Source organism: Lacerta agilis, chromosome 8 (assembly GCF_009819535.1).
Source record: "Lacerta agilis isolate rLacAgi1 chromosome 8, rLacAgi1.pri, whole genome shotgun sequence".
NCBI classification, from domain to species: Eukaryota; Metazoa; Chordata; class Lepidosauria; order Squamata; family Lacertidae; genus Lacerta; species Lacerta agilis.
In genome coordinates this window covers 71504959-71528934 of record NC_046319.1, presented here as the reverse complement: position 1 = coordinate 71528934, position 23976 = coordinate 71504959, and the positions used below count along the sequence as shown (strand labels likewise).

At 46.8% G+C, this 23976-nt stretch overlaps 3 protein-coding genes across 6 annotated transcripts in view; 1 reads left to right on the top strand and 2 right to left on the bottom strand.

Moving 5' to 3' along the window:
* Nucleotides 1-348: 348 nt before the first annotated feature.
* On the bottom strand, nt 349-5126 carry LOC117051650. The gene is given in 4 exon segments (XM_033158225.1): nt 349-931; nt 933-1381; nt 4561-4677; nt 5028-5126. Coding segments are annotated over 2 exon segments (918 nt in total). The 5' UTR covers nt 1377-1381; nt 4561-4677; nt 5028-5126; the 3' UTR covers nt 349-457.
* A 2836-nt stretch (nt 5127-7962) lies between these two features.
* IRGC (immunity related GTPase cinema) lies at nt 7963-11281 on the top strand. The gene is made up of 2 exons (XM_033158219.1): nt 7963-8493; nt 9574-11281. The coding sequence occupies exons 1-2, from the start codon at nt 8441-8443 to the stop codon at nt 10826-10828; spliced, it is 1308 nt and encodes a 435-aa protein (XP_033014110.1). The 5' UTR covers nt 7963-8440; the 3' UTR covers nt 10829-11281.
* Nucleotides 11282-13530: 2249 nt separating this feature from the next.
* SMG9 (SMG9 nonsense mediated mRNA decay factor) overlaps nt 13531-23976 on the bottom strand; it is a 19961-nt gene continuing 9515 nt past the window's right edge. For 3 of the 4 annotated variants that reach the window (XM_033158215.1, XM_033158217.1, XM_033158218.1), the window contains 7 exons: nt 23732-23827; nt 23160-23245; nt 21276-21382; nt 20299-20406; nt 19916-20041; nt 14865-15009; nt 14151-14288 (listed from right to left, as the gene is read on the bottom strand). In XM_033158215.1, coding sequence (XP_033014106.1) covers nt 14210-14288; nt 14865-15009; nt 19916-20041; nt 20299-20406; nt 21276-21382; nt 23160-23245; nt 23732-23827 — 747 coding nt within the window. In that variant the 3' untranslated portion in view covers nt 14151-14209. Of the gene's footprint in view, nt 14289-14864; nt 15010-19915; nt 20042-20298; nt 20407-21275; nt 21383-23159; nt 23246-23731; nt 23828-23976 lie in introns of all 4 variants that reach the window. The other variant, XM_033158216.1, reaches the window with a different exon arrangement.

The following is a 23976-nucleotide window of genomic DNA, read 5'->3' as shown; positions in this document are numbered from 1 at the left end:
TGTGACCCCAACATAAGAATTTAGGCACCCCAAAGCGTCGCCTCCCTGGTCTCCTTTTGACCCTCTGCGCAACTGGGGCGACGCAAGTGGCTTGCTCCCCTCAGAGCGAAACTCATGAGGCGTGCTGGGGCTCTCAGCAGTATCTCCAAGCTCTGGCCTCGCCTGGCTGTTCCCAGCCTGCCCCTCCCCACTGAAGGAGGTGCCGCTTTTCCCGCTGCAAGAGGTTTCACTACTGAGGAGGTGTCCGGGCTCTCGGTACATTGACAAAACTTCCCGCCCTGCCGAAGGCAGTTCCCTGACAATACAAAACACATTTACCAGTAATTGTGGGGAGGGGAAACTGCTTGCAAAAATCCGCACATGTTCTGCTACTCTCATATTTGGGTACAACCGAGGGAAACTGTGAACCAGTCTTTTTAGAGACAAGAAGAGGTGAGCTCCTTTCTTAGCTCTGATCTCACTCTAGTTGCAGAGGCTTCCTCGCATGTGTTTGCGTGTGGTATTTGTTCCCATGAAAGAACTGCACGATGCTCGTCCAAGAACCCGAGATCCTGATCCGGTAGTGAATGAGGCCTTCCCGTACATCGTAGATATTGATCTTATTCTCCCCTTTGCCAGAAACGAAGTTCAGCACCTGCCCGCTGCAGTCTACAACCATGTGGGCATTGTCCTGGACGCAGTACGGCTCCTTGGCAAACTCTTCCACTGCAAACTCCAAGCAGTGCCCAAGTTCCTCGGGAAGAACCCCCCAGGAGCGCAAGCTCTGCCTTACTCTCAGCAGGTCTCCGATGCTCAGCGGCTCCTTGCGAATGGCCAGCCTCGCAAGGTACATTTCGGCCGTCCGCTCTTTGATATCACACTGGATCCGCTTGTATATGAAATATACAGAAATCTGGCAGTCCCCCTTGCCGGACCGAAACTCTATGGGGGGGTCCGTCGCACTGTATAACCAGCTGGGCATTTTGCTGCACAGACCAGGGCTCCTGGAGAAAGGTATCAATGGCCTTGCTGAAACAGGCTTGAAGTATGTAGTTGACACCATCCAGCCGATCGCGGTGCCTTAGGAGATTCTCAACTGTCAGTGGTTCATAAGAGGGCAGCAGGTTAGCCACATACAACAGGGCATCCTTCATGATATTGAGGACACTGGTGGGCTTCCACAATTGCTTGGCTGTCAAGGCAACCTCGTGGTCCGTGCCCATGGGGGAATAATCTGCTTTGTCTATGGCTAGCCACATCATGGAGAAGAGAACAGCCAGTGCCACCATGACTGCGACGGTCAGCAGTTTGTTCATGGATTTCCAGAGCTGGGCTGTAAACCATGGGATGACGCTGCTGAGAGCCCATTGCAAGACAGTGCTGAGGACAGAAGCCATGTTTCCTTAAAAAAGAAGGAAATATAATCAGTACTGGGAAGTGGAATTCATTTAAGGTAAAGGTAAAGGGACCCCTGACAATTAGGTCCAGTCGCAGACCACTCTGGGGTTGCGGCGCTCATCTCGCTTTATTGGCCGAGGGAGCCGGCGTACAGCTTCTGGGTCATGTGGCCAGCATGACTAAGCCGCTTCTGGCGAACCAGAGCAGCACATGGAAACGCTGTTTACCTTCCTGCCGCAGCGGTACCTATTTATCTACTTGCACTTTGATATGCTTTTGATCTGCTAGGTTGGCGGGAGCAGGAGCTCACCCCGTCGGGGGATTCGAACCACTGACCTTCTGATCGACAAGCCCTAGGCTCTGTGGTTTAACCCACAGTGCCACCTGCGTCCCTTCCACAATTAGGTTAAAGGTTCAGTATCTGGAGAACCATAGGTTCCCCACCTCTGGTGTCTAGGACTGCAGCCTTTGTCAACTGATCACCTGGGTGAATCCATTAAGCAATCCATCGATATACAGTGGAGCCTTGGTTCTCAAACGACTTAGTTGACGAACAAATCTGCTCCCGAACACCAAAAATTCAGAAGTAAGTGTTCTGGTTTTCGAACACCAAACATCTTACGCAGCTTCCTCTTGAGTGCAGGAAGCTCCTGCAGCCAATCGGAAGCCTCACCTTGGTTTTTGAACGGTTTCGAGAGTTGAATGGACTTCCAGAACGGATTAAGTTTGACAACCAAGGTTCCACTGTGCTAGAAAGGTGCCTTCACAATTAATTGGTCAGCAAATCCAAATCTATAGTTTTTAAATTTAAAAATACAGCTGGTGCCACCCATCATCTTAAAAGAGGCATTCCCACCTGTGTGTGAGAAAAAATAAAGAGCATATTGATGGAACGTATGCATGCTTGCATTTTGTTGTTCAGTCGTTCAGTCGTGTCCGGCTCTTCATGACCCCATGGACCAGAGCACGCCAGGCACACCTATCCTTCACTGCCTCTCTTAGTTTGGCCAAACTCATGTTTGCTTGCATAATGTAATTGAAAACTTTGCTGTGTGGTCCGCCTTTTATCTTCCTGTGCAAAACTCAACAGATTTTGCAATGGTCCTAAAAAAAAGGAGGCATGCAGGCACTGTATGTACATTGTATTAGGTGTGACATTCCTAGAGATGTGAAGGCCCAGAAAAAAACCGGAAAAAATGGGGGGGGGAACAGTTTTTTTCTGTTTCCCCCCAGAAGCCTTTTTTGTTTTTTTCCGAAAAATTGAAAAAATAAGAAATGGATTATGGAATGTTTTATTTTAACATGATGAATAAAATATTTTAAGATAAGGGGTTCAAATATTTTATAAATCATTTCTAAAAAATATGTATGGTATCAGATTGTTCTAATTTCTGTGAGTTCAAGCAAGTCCTAGGTTACAAACTGAACTCTCCAATGCAAGAACAAGATATATTTCTTCCTTTAGGAGGTCCTGTTGTCACCAGAAAAGAAAAAGGTTTCAGTTTTGTTTTTGCATATGTGTGGTATGCATTGGTTCTGTTCCTCTTCACTGGGCCTTAAAGCACTGGAAGAAAATATAGAGCAACAAAAAGGGCCTGAAAGTATATACTTAATTACAGCTCAGAAAATGATTCTGATTAAATTTCATGCCCATTCACTGAAACTTAGTCCCACTTCCTTCTTCAGTTCTTTTTATGAGAATCTTTTTAAAAAAATATTGTGGAGAGGAAATATGACTAATTGTTACTTCTGGATTTTTAAAAATTGTTTTGTGGAGTTTTTTTTGTTCCACATAAACTAATGGAACAAAAGGAGATTGTTGCTCCATTTGTTACAAATACAAATAAATATTATTTTAAAAGTAAATTCTGTTTGTAATAATTGATTGGATACACTATATTTTTAATATGCTAGTTGTGATAATTTTTTGCCCATTAAAATTGTTCATAGTTATATTTTACGTTTCTAGAGTAACAGAATGACTTTCAATCTGGAAAAGAAAAAAGAAATGCTAATGTAGCATTTTTTTCAATTTTTCCGAAAATTTCCGTTCCCCCCCTGAAAAAAACAGGGTTTTTTTCCGAGCTTCAAAATTTCCTTGAAATTTTACATCTCTAGACATTCCTGATCAATTCTTACACAAGACAGTTAGGGTGGGATTGCAGCCTCAGGTTGTGCACACACTCACTCGTTAGTGCCACAAAAATTTCGTTTTTCTCAATTCATTCATGTTCATCTCAAAAATGCTTTCAGTTCAGATTCATTCTAGATCCTGCCATGCACAACAGTGGGCATGGCTACTTAATTCTTATTAGGAAACCCTCCCTCAGAGCAGATAAAACAAGCACTTCTTCATGCAGAACCTAGTTAAGCTATGGAACTCCCTCCCACAGGAAGGAAACGATGCTCACCAACTTAGATGGCTTTAAAAGCAGATCAGGCAAATTAATGGAGGAGAAGGCTAGCTAGACTACGGCAGAATGCGGCAGCTAGATGGGTGTCTGGGAGTGGTCACCGAGGCCATATAACACTGGGCCCAAAAGGCCTACATTGGCTCCCAGTACGTTTCCGAGCACAATTCAAAGTTTTGGTGCTAACCTTTAAAGCCCTAACAGCCTCAGCCCAGTATACCTGAAGGAGTGTCTCCACCCCCATTGCTTAGCCTGGACACTGAGGTCCAGCTCCAAGGGCCTTCAGAGGGCCTTCTCAGTAGTGGTGCCTGCTCTGTGGAACGCCCTCCCATCAGATGTCAAGGAAATAAACAACTATCTGACTTTTAGAAGACATCTGAAGGCAGCCCTGTTTAGGGAAGTTTTTTATGTCTAATGCTTTGCAATTTTTTATGTGACTGGGGAAACCCAGCCAGATGAACGAGGTATAAATAAATTAAAAATTGTTTTATTACTACAATAAGCCAATCTGTTTCCCAGAAGAGAACTGCTGCAGTTGCAGCGTTCGGTTTCTATCTTGCACATGTCCTATCAATAAATCCTCCTCTGGTTCTTGCCAAACGAACCACTGCGTCCTTAACGTTACAAACCAGACGATTGCAACCCGGATGAGCGGCAGAGAGTCACCTGCACTTCTGTGTGGACTGCGATCCTAGAACAATAACATCTGGGGAAGAAAGAAAAATCTCCTACTAAAAATTACACCTGCCTCTTCAGTGACTGAAGTACTTACATATCGCACGACACCGTTTCTCCGTCCTCTCCTTCAATGAGAACAATCCTACTTCGTTAACTTTTCAGTTTCCTGTTCCTGCAATGCACGTGACTCCACATTGGCGCACGGCGCTGCCTGTAACGGCAAGCAAACCTTTACTCGGTTCAGGGGAAATAAAGAAATAAAGCGTTTCAACGTTCTCCCCGATTGACGCGATCGTGCCATTTCTCTCCCATGCAAAATTTTTTTTTTAAAAGCATTTTACCTGCTTCGATTACTGCCTTTATAAACAAATCTATTCCCCCCTCGCAGCACACTTCGCACGCCTTTTTGCATGTACACCACACAGCAAATTTTAATTTCACCGCCACCCCCGCTTAAAAATAATAATAGCGATTCTGTTGCGGTCCGAACTCATTCCTTCCACCAGGAGGCAGCAAGGAACAACCAGCAGTTTGGAAAACGAAAGTCGATCGTAGATATACCGGGAAATTAGGGCGCTTCTGGAGCCGACGCGCACGCAAAACGAAACGGCCGCCCTTCGGGAAACCACCTCAGCGCCCCCCCCCCCATTCTTTCCTAAGTCACTCTGTTGAACGTCTGGAAAGGTATGCGGGGTGGATGGGGGCTGGAGAGGAGCTGGGGGCGGCTGGCCAAAGTTTAGCCAGAGCTGAGTTCAGATCGCGAGCAATTCAGATTGCAGGGAAAGGGAGGTTTTCCCCAAAGTAGCTGGCTCTGCAAGATCAATAGATCCCCTTCGCCCACCCCGCCTCCCGACCGGTGGATCGCTGGGAATCTGCCAATGAGGTCGCGGGAGGACAGCCAGGGTCCCGCCTTTCAAAAGGACGGGATGCAGCGGAAGGGGTTGGAAGGAAAATGTGGACCGGCGCGCATACTTGACTCGGAAAGCCAGCCTCCCACCCATCTGGATCCTGGGAAAAGCGAAGATCCGGCTCTGACACGTTAGTGGACTTTGCAAAGCCTTTGTGTTTGTGCCTTTTCGGGGAGGTGGGGGGAGATTTCAGTAGGTGGCCCTTGGCTTAAAATATTTGGAAACTGTTGCTGCCTTGGAGGTACAGTACTTAAGAAGCAGGAAGTGGCTCACGACGCTTGAGTCAAAAACAAGAGCGCAGTACAACAGACGCGTTGCTATTAGTCATAGGGAACCTCCAGCGCAAGGTGCAGTATATGCCACCAGGAATTAACTAGGAAGCAAATAGCTCTCGCCTTCCTGTTGTGCTTCTGGGAACCGTCTGCTTGTTGTTGTTTAGTCATTTAGTCGTGTCCGACTCTTCGTGGCCCCATGGACTAGAGCACGCCAGGCACTTCTGTCTTCCACTGCCTCCTGCAGTTTCGTCAGACTCATGTTTGTAGCTTCGAGAACACTGTCCAACCATCTCGTCCTCTGTCGTCCCCTTCTCTTTGTGTCCTCAATCTTTCCCAACATCAGGGTCTTTTCCAGGGAGTCTTCTCCTCATGATGAGTCCAAAGTACTGGAGCCTCAACTTCAGGACCTGACCTTCTAGTGAGCACTCAGGGCTGGTTTCTTTAAGGATGGATAAGTTTGATCTTTTTGCAGCCCATGGGACTCTCAAGAGTCTTCTCCAGCACCATAATTCAAAAGCATCAATTCATCGGCGATCAGCCTTCTTTATGGTCCAGCTCTCACTTCCATACATCACTACTGGGAAAACCATAGCTTTAACTATACGGACCTTTGTCGGCAAGGTGATGCCTCTGCTTTTTAAGATGCTGTCTAGGTTTGTCATTGCTTTTCTCCCAAGAAGCAGGCGTCTTTTAATTTTGTGACTGCTGTCACCATCTGCAGTGATCATGGATCCCAATAAAGTAAAATCTCTCACTGCCTCCATTTCTTCCCCTTCTATTTGCCAGAAGGTGATGGGACCAGTGGCCATGATCTTAGTTTTTTATGTTGAGCTTCAGACCATATTTTGTGCTCTCCTCTTTCACCCTCATTAAAAGGTTCTTTAATTCCTCCTCACTTTCTGCCATCAAGGTTGTGTCATCAGCATATCTGAGGTTGTTAATATTTCTTCCAGCAATCTTAATTCCGGATTAGCCACACTGGAATGCAGGATGGCAAGAGTGCATTGGACTTTGGGCTGATGCAGCAGGACTCTTAATAATAATGATAATGTTAATAGCAACAGCAACAACTTCTTATTCTATCAGCTCAGAACACCTAGCCAAGGAGGACCAAAATTGAGAAGATCCATAATTGGTATAGGACTGTAAATTATTTGCTGTGTTAATGTGAATGAAAGTCATTAAAATTGCAGCTGCAGTATAAGGGTTTGTTATTCTAACTAGTGTGTATTGGAATTTATAAGTTTTTGGAGTGGAGTTAAAGTAAATCAAATCATCAATTCTAGCGGGGGGGGGGGAAACAAAATTATAAATATATAATTTGCCATCTGAACAATTGGCATTATTGTATTATAATTTGGTATTATATTTTGGTATGGACAATGAGGTTTTTATTGAGTTATTGTAATTGAAAACTAATAGATATTATTACACAAAAAAGAGAAGATGCATAATGGAGAAACTCCATTGGGGGGGCAGATTTTGGCCTTGCGCAAACAGAAATTTTGGCCTTGCACAGAATGCCATAATTATGAAAGATTACCAAAGTACCCCCCAGATTCTGTTACTATGCTTCAGCATCCGTGCTGTATATTTTGTAAGTGTTCTATAATTTTTTCCAAGGTTTTTTTCTTCTTCCTTTCTTTCTAAAAGCAAACAAAAACCGAAATGCAATGCAAAGGTTTTCCCTCTATCGTGAGATTAGCAGATCTCACAGGGCACAGAAAGTGAAATGCTCTCACTCTGTGTGTCTCTGTGTGTGTGTCTTAAAGGTCAACGTGCTGTGCGTGTTAAGGCAAACTGTCTGTGACATTCATTCTGATTTGTTTGCAGAGTTATGCAAATAACTTTCTGGTGCACTTTTCCCTTATCGCAAGCAGCGAATCTTAGCGAGCCACTGACGGTTCATTGTAGACAATATTAGTATTAATCCAGTGATGGCCAAACTTGGCCCTCCAGCTGTTTTGGGACTACAATTCCCATCATCCCTGACCACTGGTCCTGTTAGCTAGGGGTGATGGGAGTTGTAGTCCCAAAACAGCTGGAGGGCCGAGTTTGGCCATCACTGTATTAATCCAAATAGGCCAATGGTCTCAAGTCAGAAAAAGGGGATTTCAACAAAAAGAGCTTTTTTCACCTCTGGTCCAGCATCTTGTATTTACAGTACTGTGGTCAACCAGATGCCCATCGTTTTAACTGCACTGCCTGAATCAGTGCTTTCTTTTCTCTCCCCTAAATCTTCCAACATGCAGCTTCCTTGGAGTTCACAAATTCTAGGGTTACGAGAGAGAGAGGGGAAAAAACACATTTCTCTTGAGTATTTGCTTGTCTCCAGAGCTCCTTGTGTGAATTAGGCCCCTGAAGTTGTTTCTGAAAACATTTAGCAGAGAGGTATCGTTGCAACGTAGAATGGGGAGGAAATCCATGGCTAGGTAGCAAAAGGAAGTGGTTAGGCCATATATAGAGCTGCGTGGGAATAAAGCTGAGAGGCTGGGCTGTGAGCGGGTGCCTGCATTTGAGGATGCACATTTAAAGCAAAGGAGGAGAGGAGGGGAAACCGAGATGCTTTGAAGAGAAGTTAATGGCTGTTTCTGATGACAAAGGAGCTAGCTAGAACCAAATTGGATAGGGTGAATTGTTGGTTCGCTGTCAGCCAAATACTGTGGCACTTTCAGGTGGAGAAAGTCAGGCCTGAAGTAGGGAGAGAGAGGACTCCCCTTGACTAAGACTATAAAGGTGCAAACTGACGCTATCTTGAGCAAGCTCCTGCTGGCCTGGGCCCTGGTCCAAGATGGCTACCAAGAGACGAGGTGAAGCAGAGGTTGGCGAGAGGAGCCCCAAAAGGTGTGTTTCCCTTCATGCAAGTTTTACTGCTAACAAGCACACTGGGGTTACAAGATCAAGGAACAGACAAAGTGTTTTAGCCACGTTCTTTAAGTATACACAGTATTTTGTTATTCATACCTTGCTGTCTTTCTCCGGGAAAACTTTTTCATTTTTAATCATTGCATTTTCGTATGGAAACTTAAAAGTTCTGCTCATTATTTTTCATTATTATTATTATTATTATTATTAATTTGATTTCTCACCTGACCCTTTGCAATAAAGTCCCAGGGTGGATTGCAACAATTTAAAACCTAATGCTAGAAACGGTTTAAAACACCTGGAGGGTTTTTTAAGGGATGCACACACTGTTGAGCGGGAATGATACAATGAAGGTGTTAGCTGCACACTTGTAGGGAGGGGATTCCATAATTTAGGGGCTGCCATTTGGGGCCTAAGTCATTTTAGGGCGTTAATCACTAGTGCAATAGTGTTTAGATTGGCTACGCACCAACAGTTTATGTGATGCTTCCCTTTCGCACTGGGAAAAATGTAAGTCAAGAGTCAAAAGTCAGTGTGAAGGCCACATTCCTTACAGTCAAGCAAGAGGCATTATCAGAGTTCAATGGCAAAACCAAGCAAAAACATGGAGATGTAGGGCAGCTGAGGCGTGTGGCCTGAGGAGAGTTCTGAGGGCCATACTAGAGAGGCCTGGAGGACCACATTTGGCCCAAGGACCTTTGCTTCCCCACCTGTGGACTAAACAAAAGGGAAGCAGGCTATTGGTTCTTGCTTCAGAGGTCGGAGCCAGGCAGCCCTAATTTCCCCCATCCTGATAACTTCTCACATGAATTTTTTTTTTATGGAATAAGGCCCTATTTATAATATAAACATTATTCAAAACAACACTGGCCCCTTTTATCTTTCTCCAAATATCCAGCCCAGAGCTGAGCTGGCTGCATGGCTCTCTAAATGAAAAATAGGTCCCGTTTCATGCTTTCTCCTCAGATGATGTCTCAGATGTGGAACCCCTTGTCCCACAATAAGTGAAGCTTGCTCAATGTCTCCTTATGTGTTGCATTCTCTCCCCTTTCCTGCCAGGCCTCAACACGATCCTATGGCAGTTCAGCCGCCGCCAGATTCCCAAAAGCAGGCCACTGCATATTCAGAAGAATATGATATCATCACTGAAGAAGACATCGAAGAGATTAGGGACGCACTTGAAGGAGGAAGAATGGCAGAAGCAGCATCCAAAATATTGGAAAACCTGCAGGCTTTGGAGAATGCCCGGCTGGACATTGCAGTAACGGGAGAGTCTGGCGCTGGCAAGTCCTCGTTTGTCAACGCCATTCGAGGCCTAGGGGATGAAGACGAAGGAAGTGCTGACACTGGGGTTGTGGAGACCACGAAGGTGCCCACTCCTTATTCACACCCCAAGCACCCCAACGTGACTGTGTGGGATCTACCTGGAATTGGCACTCCAGATTTCCAGTCCAGCACTTACCTGGAGCAGGTCAACTTTTCCTGCTACGACTTCTTTATTCTCATTGCCTCAGAGCGCTTCAAGTCCAACCATGCTCAGTTGGCGCAGGAAATCCAGCGGATGGGCAAATGCTTCTATTTTGTGCGCTCCAAGGTAGACGCAGATCTAGAGGCCACCAAAAAGCGCCGGCCAAAAGCCTACGACGAGGAGGCGATACTGAGGAAGATTCGAGAGAATTGCAAAGCATGCCTTCAGGCCGAAGGAGTGGCTGCTCCCCAGGTCTTCCTCCTTTCCAGCTGGGAGCTAAGCAAGTACGACTTCATACAGCTTGAGGAGACACTGGAGAAGGAGCTGCCGAGCCACAAGAGACATGCCTTCCTCATGGCCCTGCCGAACATCTCTTTGGCCATCTTGCAGAAGAAGAAAGAGGCCTTGCAGAAGCAAATCTGGAAGCTGGCTACCATCTCATGTGGAATAGCAGCTGTGCCCATCCCAGGCCTCTCTGTAGCTTGCGATATAACTATCCTGATTAAGTCTCTTTCAGAATACCGTCAGAACTTTGGCCTAGACGATGAATCCCTTGGCAAATTAGCTGAGAAAGTTGGCAAGACTGTGGAGGAGCTTAAAGAGGTGATTGAGTCACCACTGACCAAAGAAATCTCCAGGGACCTCGTGGTGAAGATGTTAACCAAAGCCGGTGGTGGGGCGTTGATGCTGGTGGAGTACTTTGCCAGCACAATCCCTGTATTTGGCTCCTTGACAGCTGGAGGGATATCCTTTGGCACCACTTATTACATGCTTTACAGCTTCCTAAATGAGGTGGCAGGTGATGCTCAGCGTGTCCTCATCAAGGCCTTTGAGTCTGATGTTTGAAAGAGTTCTTCAGATCTCATGTATTGGTGCTTAGCTTCTAAATGGATGGAACAGCACCGAATCGAACAGAGCTCTGTCCTAAAGTTCCCAGGGTTCTTTGGGGAAAGCTATGGTAGTTAAACTAGAATGAAGCTGGTTGAAACTTGTCATGTAGATGTGAGCCATATGCATTTGACTGGAGGCCTTTTTGGATCGGCTTGCTTCCTTTAGTGAAAAACTGGGTGATAAATGTTTCATTTTGTTTTAATGTTACCACTCTAATGACTTTATAACTAAAGCCAAGATTGTGCTGTTTTATACCTGGTGAAGCTCCTTGGGCAACGTTCAGGGCTTAACTTAACAAAGAACTGGAATACAAATCACTACCCTTTTTACTAGTGGTTCAAGCCACAGATTGTGACAACCTGAATCTTTAGACCTGTCTTGCTTTCTTTTCTTTTGGAATAATAAAATGTGTCTAACCTAAAGCATCTAGTTACAGGTAGGTAGCCGTGTTGGTCTGCCATGGTCAAAACAAAATAAAATAAAAAATTCCTTCCAGTAGCACCTTAAGGTAAAGGTAAAGGGACCCCTGACCATCAGGTCCAGTCGTGTCCGACTCTGGGGTTGCGGCACTCATCTCGCTCTATAGGCCAAGGGAGCCGGCGTTTGTCCGCAGACAGCTTCCGGGTCATGTGGCCAGCATGACAAAGCCGCTTCTGGCGAACCAGAGCAGCGCACGGAAACGCCGTTTACCTTCCCGCTGGAGCGGTCCCTATTTATCTACTTGCACTTTGATGTGCTTTCGAACTGCTAGGTGGGCAGGAGCTGGGACCGAGCAACGGGAGCTCACCCCGTGGCAGGGATTCGAACCGCCGACCTTCTGATCAGCAAGCCCTAGGCTCTGTGGTTTAACCCACAGCGCCACCTGGGTCCCAACTAAGTTTGTTCTTGGTATGAGCTTTCATGTGCATGCACACTTCTTCCGTTTCTGTGTATCTGAAGAAGTGTGCATGCACACGAAAGCTCATACCAAGAACAAACTTAGTTGGTCTCTAAGGTGCTACTGGAAGGATTTTTTTAATTTTTGTTTTGTTTTGACTAAAGCATCTAGAATGTTCAAGTTCCTTGGTTTGAAGCAGAAGATTTAAAACAAGTTGCATCTTCTCATTCATAAGTAACTGACCCAGGTCCCATTGCCCTCTAGGAAAAACTTTTATCTGGCCAGCTCCAATCTCATTAGCTATACTGGATCTCCAGGTTAACTTCTAGATTCAGTATTTAAGCAACAGCCCATACTAAGGAGGAAAAAAATTAAGGCTGGGAGAAATTTTAATGGGATGGGGCACACGTTTTCCACAAGTCTTCATGGAGCTGTAGGTGAGCCCAATAACATTTTGTTCAGATTTTAAAAATGCATTATTTGGCAAATAAAATACTGAGTTTGGCTAATAACCCAAGGAAGTTTAACCAATTTGTTAAGCAAATCCTCTCTACTGATGACCCAGTGATACAAACCTTAAGACCACGATTCTGAGAACATGTGTTGCTTAACAAGCAAGACTAGTAAATTATGGCTTTGGTTTTATAAACTGAATTCATGCAAGACATGTTGGAGCTACTTATTAGAAACCACAATCTTAATTTTCATGTTTCTTATAAATCCTGTTCTAATCAAACATGGTAAGGTTTTTTTTTTGGGGGGGGGGGATAAGACGACTTATGAAAACTAAATACAGAAACCATACGAGAATTCCAGGGGTGTTAAATCTCAATTGCTGTGATGTAGCTTTCCAGACAGCAGAATGTTTCGTGTTTCCTGGGGCACTGTTCTGCCATCTAACCGTTTCCTGAGGCCAAAGCATGATGTGGTTATGTCAACAAAAGTAATATCCAACCACATCCATGAAGCATAACAGGAATCATGTCACAGATGAAAAGCTCTCAGGGATTTTTGGCTGTAGTACACGTACTTCACTTCTGCCAACCTATAAACAAAGTCAGTGACAGTCTGCAGAACAGGGAGGGCAATCAGGCTGTCATGATGATGGTAGGAAGTGATGGAGGGAAAAGCAGTGAAGTGTCAGCAGCGTCATTCCTGACAGCGGACTTGGCGCTTCAAAAGGCATTTGCTGAAAAACATTCCCTGGAGGAAATATGCTGGCAAAGCAGCACCCAGCACAGTTGACCCCTGCATCCCACCCATCAGCTGATTGACAGGTGGATGTGGTTTTGTGGGTCAGATTACACCCAAAAGTGGCCCACGGACCAGAGATTCTCCACCCCTGTGCTAAAGAGATGTTCTGCCACCTCCAAGGTGAATTGGAGGAAATAAAAATATATAATTTCAAGCCAACTTTCATTTCGCACATGAGCCCATCACTCGAGAATCATGCCTTCTTATCTTTCTCTAGGTCAGGGTTTCCTAAAATTGGGTCTCCAGCTGTTTTTGGACTACAACTCCCATCATCCCTAGCTAACAGGTTCAGTGGTGATGGGAACTGTAGTCCAAAAACAGCTGAAACCCAAGTTTGGGAAACCCCGCTCTAGGTTGAGTCTTCTTATATCCCTTCTTCAGAGAGATGCAATTATGGACATTATTCTTTCAATAATATTAAAGGCCAGGCTATGCTCAACATATAGGCATCTATGCATACCCACACTAGAGATACTGTTAACAAAGGAGGCAGTCCTTTTTGGGGGGAAAGCAACACACAACATGAAACAGCATGAACAGTTTATTAAACAAGAATGTAATAGTCCCCAAAGGGAAGTTACTCTTAACTCACATTGCTGCAGGAACAAGAAAGCTAGGCTTGGATTGAGGAAATGGGCAGAGACTTGAGGAGGGGAGATGCGTTGGGGTCCACGTCCCTCAAAATAGAAGGTTATGAGCAACACAATCAACTACAGGGAAGTACTATCTCAACATATACAAAGCAACAACTCTCACTCCCCACTGACCTTTGCCCTGACCCACCACTCCAACTGCAGATAATTTTTTTTCCTGCCCAGAAGGGTAGGAGGAGGTTACAGGTGATTCTGTCATAACTCCTACACTGACTTCTGCTTTCTGGAGGGAGTCGCAGCCCATGAGAAGACATGCAGAGCTCTCCCATCTTTGCATGTAGGTGGGAACAGAGCAAGACCCATGCCGGGCGGCAGGCAGTACAGTGGCCCAGTAAGGACACCACACCAATCCTGCGTTTTTGCTCCTTGCAACTTGTGTAGCATTACCGAAGGAGAGCTAGTGCCTACCCCCTACAGCTCCCTCTCTGGGAGACACATGTCGCTTTGTGCCTCTGGACGCCGGCTCAGGTGCCCTGGCCCACCCAGCTCGGGGGGTGGGGGGTGGGGGAGCCTGGCTGCTGTTCGGCAGCTACCAATGCGAGGATGTCACGCTCAGGCTAGCAGGCGGCTGTACTCGGAGAGAGCAGAGGATTTCTTCACACCATCCCAGATACGAGCTGCATAGTGGAACCTGCCCAGGAGAGGGAAAGGAACATGGCAGTCAGCTTCGGCCCAGAGGCAAACAGTCCTACTGAGCTATCTGCTCTGTTCCACAACAGCCTCACAATACCCATAATGTTATGGCAAGTTAATCTGCATACGTACATTATTTATTTCTACTTTCAACTGGCAGATACAGATATATACAGGTGATACTCAAAAAATTAGAATATCGTGGAAAAGTTCATTTATTTCAGGAATTCAACTTAAAAGGTGGAACTAACATATGAGATAGACTCATGACATGCAAAGCGAGAGATGTCAAGCCTTTATTTGTCATAATTGTGATGATTGTGGCGTACATGAGCTTTTGAAAGCAGCAGCATACTTTGCCAGGTGTGGGAAGCTGGAACGTTATTTAATTACATAAAATGATTAGTGCGGAGAGCGACTTTCCTGACGAGAACAGAGCCTGATCAGATGCTCAATGGGCCTTGCAACACCCCCCCCAAGTTAAGACCCCTCTTAAGTTATTCTCCTATGCTACTTCAACCACCAACCCCCCCCTCTCTCTCTCTCTCACACACACACACACACACACACTTACCAGTTCTTTTCGGTCAGGATGGTGTGGGAGAGCTGAGGCCGGGACATAGACATAATCTGGCTCCGAAGCTTGGCAATCAAAGAATGGAAACTGGGGTGCCCCTTGTAGCCAGGCAGGAGGGAGAAGAGGGGGCTGCTCCCAGGGGCTGCAAAGGAAAGGAGGACAGGCGGGTTACTCCATCTGTTGGGGCATCTAGAGATTTCCCCAGAATGCAAACAGCCCTTTCCCAAAAGGGATTGTTATGGGGGGGGGGGGAGAGACTATCACCCTGTCTGGAGGCTTTCAGTGGATGAAACTACACTGGCATCAACTCCACAGGCACAAACTGGATGAACACCTTCACCCAATTCAGCCCACCCAGCCCAGCACACTGGGGATGCAGATTGCAGTGTTACTTGAAGCAGCGGGGAGAAATTCAGTGGATGGATTTTGCTCTGTGCTCCAGGGTTGCTGCAATTCATCATATCAGGACAAAACTATATGCAATCCATGCGGAAACCTAAATCACTAATGCAACATAATTCTGCTATTTTGGCTAAACAGGATAGGCAGCGAGGGCGGAAATGTGCTCTTAAAGCCTTCCCTTCCTGCAGTTTTCCCACCCCAAATGTTCTTCTGGTATAAGCCTATATTTTACACAGAGTAGACCCACTGAAATTAATGGGCCTAACATAGTCATGATCAACTGCAATGGGTTTACTCTGAGGAAAAGTGGAATACCACTGCATATCTTTAAACTTTTTTTTGAGAGAAGTAACTTGGCAGATCACTGGAAGGGAAGGATTCTGAACACACGAAAGGGCTAAGCCTGTTGCCATCCCCTCCCCATCTTCCACCCAAGAGCCACCTGCAGCTAATTCATATGAAAAAAGGAAGTGGTAGGCAGGTGACAGGATTTCCAAGGCTGATGTAGGACCGATGCTGTGCATTGCTTCTCTTTTTCAGTTTTGATTTAGTATTTGTATCCACCTTTTTCAGGGCCGGTGCTAGGGTTTTTTGCGCCCTAGGCGAGATCAACTTCTGGCGCCCCCCCCTCGCCAATCCCTAGCACTGGCTCTGTGGAGAAGCCTGATTTTGGGCTGCTCCCCACTCCCCCGCCACTCTGCCGCTGGTTGAGGGGGCGGAGAAGCCCAATTTCGGGCTGCTCTCCCCTCCCCGCCACTCTGCCGCTGGCAGAAGGGGTGGAGCAGCCCGATTCTCGACAAAGATCAAAGCGGTTACATTGAGTTGGATGAACTAAAGTAAGGAAAGATTCATGTTCAGAATGTGGAAAACTCTTCACATCTTCTTTGCTCTTAGCTTTCAATCCCACCAGCTGAATGAACTTCTTGTAGTTAAAAGAACCGACAGCTGCAGGAAGATGGAGAATTGAACAGGGCACTTCAGTTTAGAGTGGCTGACAAGGCACTTTAGCAACCTTAACTCTGTAAATGGCAAAGAGCTCACTCATCTTTCAATTTTCAGATGGCATGGGGTTGGTTAATTCATGTCTGCTCATTGGTAGTGACAACAACACCACCAGAGGATGCTTGCATGTGTGAATGGGCCACCGTAGGTCTAGCACCATGAATCATTTCAAATGCAGTGCTTTCCAGTCGAGTCAGTTCTTGCATTCAGTGGCAGGCAGCTAAGTACAGAGAAAATTATTATCTATATTGGAGCACGAACTAGATCTGTTTGAAAGGCCAGCTCCTTATCTCTCCCACCCTGTGGGCCTAGTTTGACAAGTGGGCAGCTCTGCTCATCTGTCATTCACCCAATGTCACAATGACATCAGGTGATCCATTTTTGTCTCTGGTGACAATCAGTTGATTGTCAGGCCTTGCAAAGCGCCTGCAATTCATTGCTGGAGCTTGCAAAGCACCAGAGAATTCATATGCATAGATTCCCTTCTCTCCCTGTTGATGGAGGCGTAACTAAGATCTTCTAAGTGTACATGTGTATCAGAGAGATTACAATAAATATGTCTCCCTTCTTCAATGATGGCGCTCAATAGCAGGATCCTTGAGAGTCCCAAGTAGTGTTTTATCCAAATAGTGATTAGAACCAGAGCTTCTAAGCTTTAGCAAAGTTGCTGCATTGTCTACCTTTAGGCCACACCATGGACATAACTAGGAAACAGCACCAGAATGACTTTGGTAATCTGGAAGGTTACTAGTTTCTACCCCACACCCATTCCCGCTTGGGTCCTGTTGACAAAATAATGTAATTGTAAAGTTGGAATGGACTCTGAGGGTCTAGTCCAACCCCCTGCAATGTTGGAATATTTTTGCCTAGTGTGGGGCTCGAACCCACAACCCTGACATTAAGAGTCTTGTGCTTGATGTGCCACAAATGTCTAACAGAAGTCTGTGTGAGCTGGGAACCAAGAAGAAATATTTGTGGGCTAGTCACTTTTGTGGCCGAGAGTGGTGGAAATTATTGATTTTATTATAGCATTTCTGTCCCATGTTTCCCAATGGTTCGAAGCAGTTGGACATCATGGGCCGGGTGGTGGGTGAGAGGTACAACTTAAATATAAGTCAAGGGTGACTTTCACTTTATTTGGAAGAGACTCACAGAGGTATTCTAGCTCATTGGCCCGGTTATATCCTCACCCACAACCAACACACACATTTCAGGAACCAAGACAGACATTTTGTCTGGTCCTCGCTGGCTGTCCATGAGACAGGCACATTTGTAAACCAGACACGAGACAGAAAATACAGGCTTTTGCAAAAGGGTAACTGTGAGGGAATGCTCTTCCCTTTGGATGTTGCTCCTGAGAAACGACAAGCTCTTCTGTAAGCTAAAACTATTTATTTTTCATCATGTAGTTACAGAGTCTCTGGAGTATGTCTGCTCAGTTACTTTCAGTTTCCCGAAGTGGCGGGCTTTGGCGCGCTCGCCAGCAAAGCCAACGGCTGGGCACTCTAAAATGACATTGACGCCTTCTCCTCCCCCCCATCGTCTCTTCCTCCTGTCTGAGACTGACTGCTCTTGGTCTTTGCCCTGCCCTCTCGGAGCCTGTCAGCTCTTCTTCTTCTGGTGACAATTCCTGACATGGGCTTGAGCTGGGAGATGAATCTGAGGAGATTATAGGTGGCTGTTCTCTATACCCCAGTGACCCCCCTTCCCTGGAGGAAACACTATCTTGCTCCTCTCTCTCTCCCTGCTCCTCCCAAGTAGCCCCTCTTCCCCTGACAGTAACTCTCGTAGCTGTGAATGTGGTATGACCTGGGAGCAAGGGGTGGTTGAAGACACAACATTTCAAACACACCTCCCTAACCTAAGCATCATTGCAGCTGCCAGGGAAGACAACAGAGGCCTGCTGTTTTACTTGTCATATTTTGAGTCTGTCACCTGCCCTGTACACCTAAGCAGCGGCGGTGGAGGAAGTGGAATAGAGATAATAAATAGCCCCACAACTCGTAGTCAGGTGTGCTGATAGATCAAGGTTTTCTCCAAAGGCTTCCCCCCTTATCATTCCTTGGTATGCATATTATTTAGGGCAGTTACCCAGAGACTGCTGTAGCACAGCACAGGGTTTCTCTTTTTCACTCTTGCAAATAAAGGACACCAGAAGCTTAAACGCTTCTGAAATGAAACTTCGGGACCTGTCTCGCCAAGGGCTCCGGGGGAGGCGCTAGGGAAATCGAACGCAGTGACCTCTAAGAAGTGCCCTGATTAGGCCAGCCTCCTTTGATGTGGGCAGCAGCCTTTGTCCACCGCTGCATGCAAATCAAGAGAGAATCAATGAATGAAAAAGAGGCAGAGAGGAGGGGTGGGGGTGGGGAATCAACCCGTTCCTAGAGGGACGTGATCTGCATATTGGCGCGTATTTCCCGCAGGAGGCAGACTGCGAGAGCAATGAAGTGCCAAGGACTAATGCGATTTGCAGACCGAGCTCGTCTTCCCTTCAAGCTTTTGGAGTGCTACTGCGATGAGTTTCCTTCCGAGCTCAGCCCTTCGCTTGGGCGTTCTCGGCAAGGTTGCCGCGTGAGCAGGGAGAAGGAGAGGGAGGCAAAGAGGACATCGCAGTGGTTTAGGTTTTTTTTGGGGGGGGGTGAGTTGTAGCACACGACCAGGAGCGAGATAGGGGAGGGAGGGGGGGCACATAGTCTGCCAGCCATTCAGAAGCGGAGAACTCGTCTCCTCAGCAACGGGCCTGGGTGGCCAAGACTGCGTCTCCCCTTATTTCACGCCCTGCTGGTCGTTAATATCTCCCTCACTCTTCACCCGCTTCAGCCTGGCACGAGGCCCCGCCTCAAGGGAGTCGCTCTGCTGGGGGCTAAGAGCAAAGCCAGAGACTGCTGCCGCGTCTTCCCCCTTGCCTGCCGCCTGCCTCCCCTGGCCCAGCCCGCAGCTGCCTTCTTACCTCCTCATCGAATCCTCCGACCAGCCCGCAGCAGCTCCACCAGCAGCAGCCAAGCATCTCCAGGACAGGCGCCAAGGAGGGAAACTGCTGCGGTCTGCTGCTGCGCCTGCGCTGTGCACGGCACGAGGCATGGGCAGCACAGCAGCAGCGCCTGCCTCGGCCTCCGGAGGGTGGGCCGCCGGCCAGTAAAGAGAAGTGGGCGGGCGCAGGCGGGCCAGCAGCGCCCCCTCCATTTTGGCGCTCTAGGCAGTTGCCTAGTTCGCCTAAATGGACGCGCCGTCCCTGACCTTTTTAAACAACACTGTGCTCAAGGTGGCTTGCAGTAGCAATATAAAAAAATCAACAGACATTGCAATCGCTGTAATCATATCTAAAGCATGGCAGCATATAAATAAAGCAGAAAACAAGTTCAGCCAACAATGCCATTTGATACAAACTCAAAATGAATCAAAATACCAGAAATGGCTGCTGAGCACCAGCCCTGCTCCAGGCGACATGCTGTCTTTCTTGAGTCACTCAGCATGCATCCCTTACCTGCTCACATGGTGGGTTAAATCTTAAATGTGGATTCAATTATGTTGGGGACCAGTTTGAAGAGGAAGCTGCCCAGAGGCAGAAGGCATTGGGGGCTTAAGCCCTTCTACCTGTTTAAATATCAAGCAAAAGGGCTGGAGACACAGCTCCAGCTACTCACCTGCCCTGGGCAGAGCATCATCCGAATCGCTGTCCATAAACGGCAGTAAGAACAGGTTTACCTCTGAGTCCAGGTAACTTTGAGGAAGGCCAGGAAATATGTTGCATTCCAGCATGGAGAGGGTGCCTGGTGGAAAGAAACAGTGCACTTAAGCAGACAACTGTCTTGAGGTACCCCGGAATACGATTTTCTGGGTTTCAGGAGCTTAATAGGTGGCAGCCAGGAAGTCAGTGCTGCCTGCTGGCCCACTAGGTCAGCAAAATGTTGTATTTGGGATGAGAAATCCCAAGTCTCAACATTGCCTCCTTCGGCAGGCTTCATCTTCTAGCTATTTTAAGCTCCACAACCTGGCCTTTCAGATAAACTGGAAAGAGGCACATTACCCTTATATTTCAGGTGAGAGTGCATCATAATCTTGTCAATAACCAGGTGCATCTGCTTCAGGTTTCGGGGGCAGAAGTTCTCCCTCTTGGCTTTATTCTGGAGAAAAACTAGGGAGGGAGGGAGGGAGGGAGAGAGAGAGAGAGAGAGAGAGAGAGAGAGAGAGAGAGAAAGTGAAGGTTTACAGGTGTCCTAAATGTGCCTGTCCCCATTGCTGAAATCTAAACAAGAAGAGATAGGGCCATCCCCATCCTAAGCCAGAGCTCATCCAATTGTGGCGCTCATATGAAGGGGAGTTCTCTCTTCAGGTTTCTGAATTGGCAGCTGTTAACCGCTGTGAGTGTTATTTTGCCATGTCTACCAGGACACTACACAAACACACAATCTAGGATCCAGCTTGCAGCTTGGGGAACCTCAGCTCTGTTTCAAGAGAAGAGCTGGGAAAATGTGGAAACGCCAACTAAGATGCCATTGGTGGCCTCTTTCTGCTTTCCCCCTTGTTTTCACCAAACCCTGCCTTCTCTGTCCCTTGGGTCTCTGCCTCCACATCCCCACCATCCTTTGCTTTCCACCCCACTGCCCACTCCAGATCCCAGGGCCAGCTCCAGGTGTCATGAGGCCCCAGGAAAAAGGGTTCTCTGGTGGTCTCCCTCCTTTATTGGTGGGACATTGTCACATTGTCTGGTATTGATCCAAGCAGCACCAAGTGGCTGGAGGCCACTTAAATTTCCACGATGCCCTGAATTGGGGGTCTGGTGGAAAATTAGAACTGCTGCTATGCCTGGCCACCAGTTGCTGCTTTTGTTGGGAGTACCCAGATATCTTTCTTTATCTTTATCTTTCCCTTTGAGCAGGTGTCGGCTGTAGGCCATCAAAGGACCGTGCCAGATGCAATCACTCTTGGAGACAGGATACTGGGGTGAGGATGGGACAGGCCACTGACCCAGCCCAATAAAGATGTGCTTATGCTGTTTCATACCAATGTGTGGGTAGTATTCTGTGCCCTCATCCGAGCCAGAGGAGCTGCTGGATTCGTGACTGGGAGACGGAGTGGAGGGCTTTACCATCTCAGCTGTCTGCAAGAACCTGCAACAGAAAGCCAGCAGTGGTTGAAGACTAGGAATAATATTTTGCAATGAATAAGTAAGATGAAGCATTGCCTGAATGGACCTTGTCCAATCTCTAGTGGAGAATGGAAATACTGCAGGAACTTTCTGCTATTGGTCATTTTCAAAATTTTACTGTTGCAATGGAAACCTAGTTATACCAATTCTGAGAGCACAAATAGCTGGGGCAGCTTTAAAGATGGCAACAGAAGCATGAAGGTGAAAGAGGCATTTTTCTTTTTCTTTCATCCAGAAATACTGGGCTGGCACCTACTGGTTGGCATTAAGATGGCCAGTTAGTACCCACAGAAAAAGATATCCCTGTATTGTCTGAAATGGACCAAACCCAACCAGCCCATCACTATCAGACATACACTCAGAACTTACAATCCAAAACAAACATTTTATACCCGTGCAACTTCAGAGCTTAGGAAATAAAATGAGGACTTCCAAGTTGTTGTTGTTCAGTCGTTCAGTCGTGTCCGACTCTTCGTGACCCCATGGACCAGAGCACGCCAGGCACGCCTATCATTCACTGCCTCCCGCAGTTTGGCCAAACTCATGTTAGTAGCTTCGAGAATACTGTCCAACCATCTCATCCTTTGTCGTCCCCTTCTCCTTGTGCCCTCCATCTTTCCCAACATCAGGGTCTTTTCCAGGGAGTCTTCTCTTCTCATGAGGTGGCCAAAGTACTGGAGCCTCAACTTCAGGATCTGTCCTTCTAGTGAGCACTCAGGGCCGATTTCCTTGAGAATGGATAGGTTTGATCTTCTTGCAGTCCATGGGACTCTCAAGAGTCTCCTCCAGCACCATAATTCAAAAGCATCAATTCTTCGGCGATCAGCCTTCTTGATGGTCCAGCTCTCACTTCCGTACATTACTACTGGGAAAACCATAGCTTTAACTATACGGACCTTTGTTGGCAAGGTGATGTCTTTGCTTTTTAAGACGCTGTCTAGGTTTGTCATTGCTTTTCTCCCAAGAAGCAGGCGTCTTCTAATTTCGTGACTGCTGTCACCATCTGCAGTGATCATGGAACCCAAGAAAGTGAAATCTCTCACTGCCTCCATTTCTTCCCCTTCTATTTGCCAGGAGGTGATGGGACCAGTGGCCATGATCTTAGTTTTTTTGATGTTGAGCTTCAGGACTTCCAAGTACATATCTGAAATCTATCAATTCCCTTAACTTACTGGTAACAGCATACATAAAGAACATGGGGTCCTATGTTTTGTCTAGTAATCTCTAGTTAAACAACACCCAAATCCAATGCCTAATGAAATCTTAGGGACTGAGTAAAATTCCCAGTGCCCAAAGGGTCATATCTTCAGCATCCTGTATAGCTGGCACCTCTCTGCAGCTCCCAGACGCAAAAGAAATTATGCTTTATTTGTATTAAATTATAGAGGTAGCAAAATCCACCGCTTCTGGGAACAAGTTGCATGCTACCCAAATGTAGAATTCAGGTTCAGGTTTGAAGGGAAAGATTATACCCAGCCCTCTTGCATGGCAGCAGGAAAACGAAGTGGCTTAACATCTGACCCTCAGGCACTAAGGCAGGCTTCCTCAAACCCGGCCCTCCGGATGTTTTTGGCCTACAACTCCCCTGATCCCTAGCTAGCAGGACCAGTGGTCAGGGATAATGGGAATTGTAGTCTCAAAACATCTGGAGGGCCGAGGGCCAAGTTTGAGGAAGCCTGGCCTAGGGCCTTTGGTTTGACTCTTTTGTTTCCTACAGCTGTGTGACTAGCATGTCTCACCTGTACAGGCTCAGATCAGTAAACCAGTCTTGTACCACGATGACCACATGGCAGACAGTGAAGAGGAAAGCAGCAATCTGGAGGGACTGGAAGGAAAGGCAGGTGTGAGTAGGAGATGGTCAGGGCTTGGGACCCTCAGGGTACAAGGTTTTGATTTGAGCATGCTCTCAAGAACGCAGGCCAAAAGACACCTTTGCTCCTGTGCTGAGAGCACCATGCTTCAAAAGCAGCTGCACTTTTGGTGGGGAACACCCTTTGGCATTATATGGGGTCAGATAAGTTTACTGAAGGGACAAGGCCAGTGAAAAAAAGAGTTGAGGGTGAGTTATATTCTAAGGATTACAGAAGATAACAGAACTGAGCCAGGAAGCTGGCTTGAAAAGGGCAGGAATTCCCCATTTCCTCAGCTTTGTTTTCACTTTTGCCTTAGCACTGTTGGGACAAATGGGACAGGGAGCCATCTGTCTCTATAGGGAGATTCACCCCGTCATCTACCAGAGGTGAAGACTCTGCAGCTTATTCCCTACATCCACATCCACAACCATCACCCGACACATACAAATGGTCCCTACCTGCATCTCAACGTAAGTATGAGGCAGATTATACTCTGGAGGCAGCTTGCGGTCATTGTTGATCAAGTGATCTAGAATGGAGGGACTGAGAATGGGCTACAGAGAGGGAGAGAGAAAGGAAAAAGGAAAAAGCCTTTGGAGGGTTTTGTTCACCCTAATTTCTACCCTGAGGCTATCCTGTTGCCAGTCCTCGTTTCTTAGCTAAAGCTAATCCTTTCCTAGGCCACTGGGTTTTCCTACTGAAC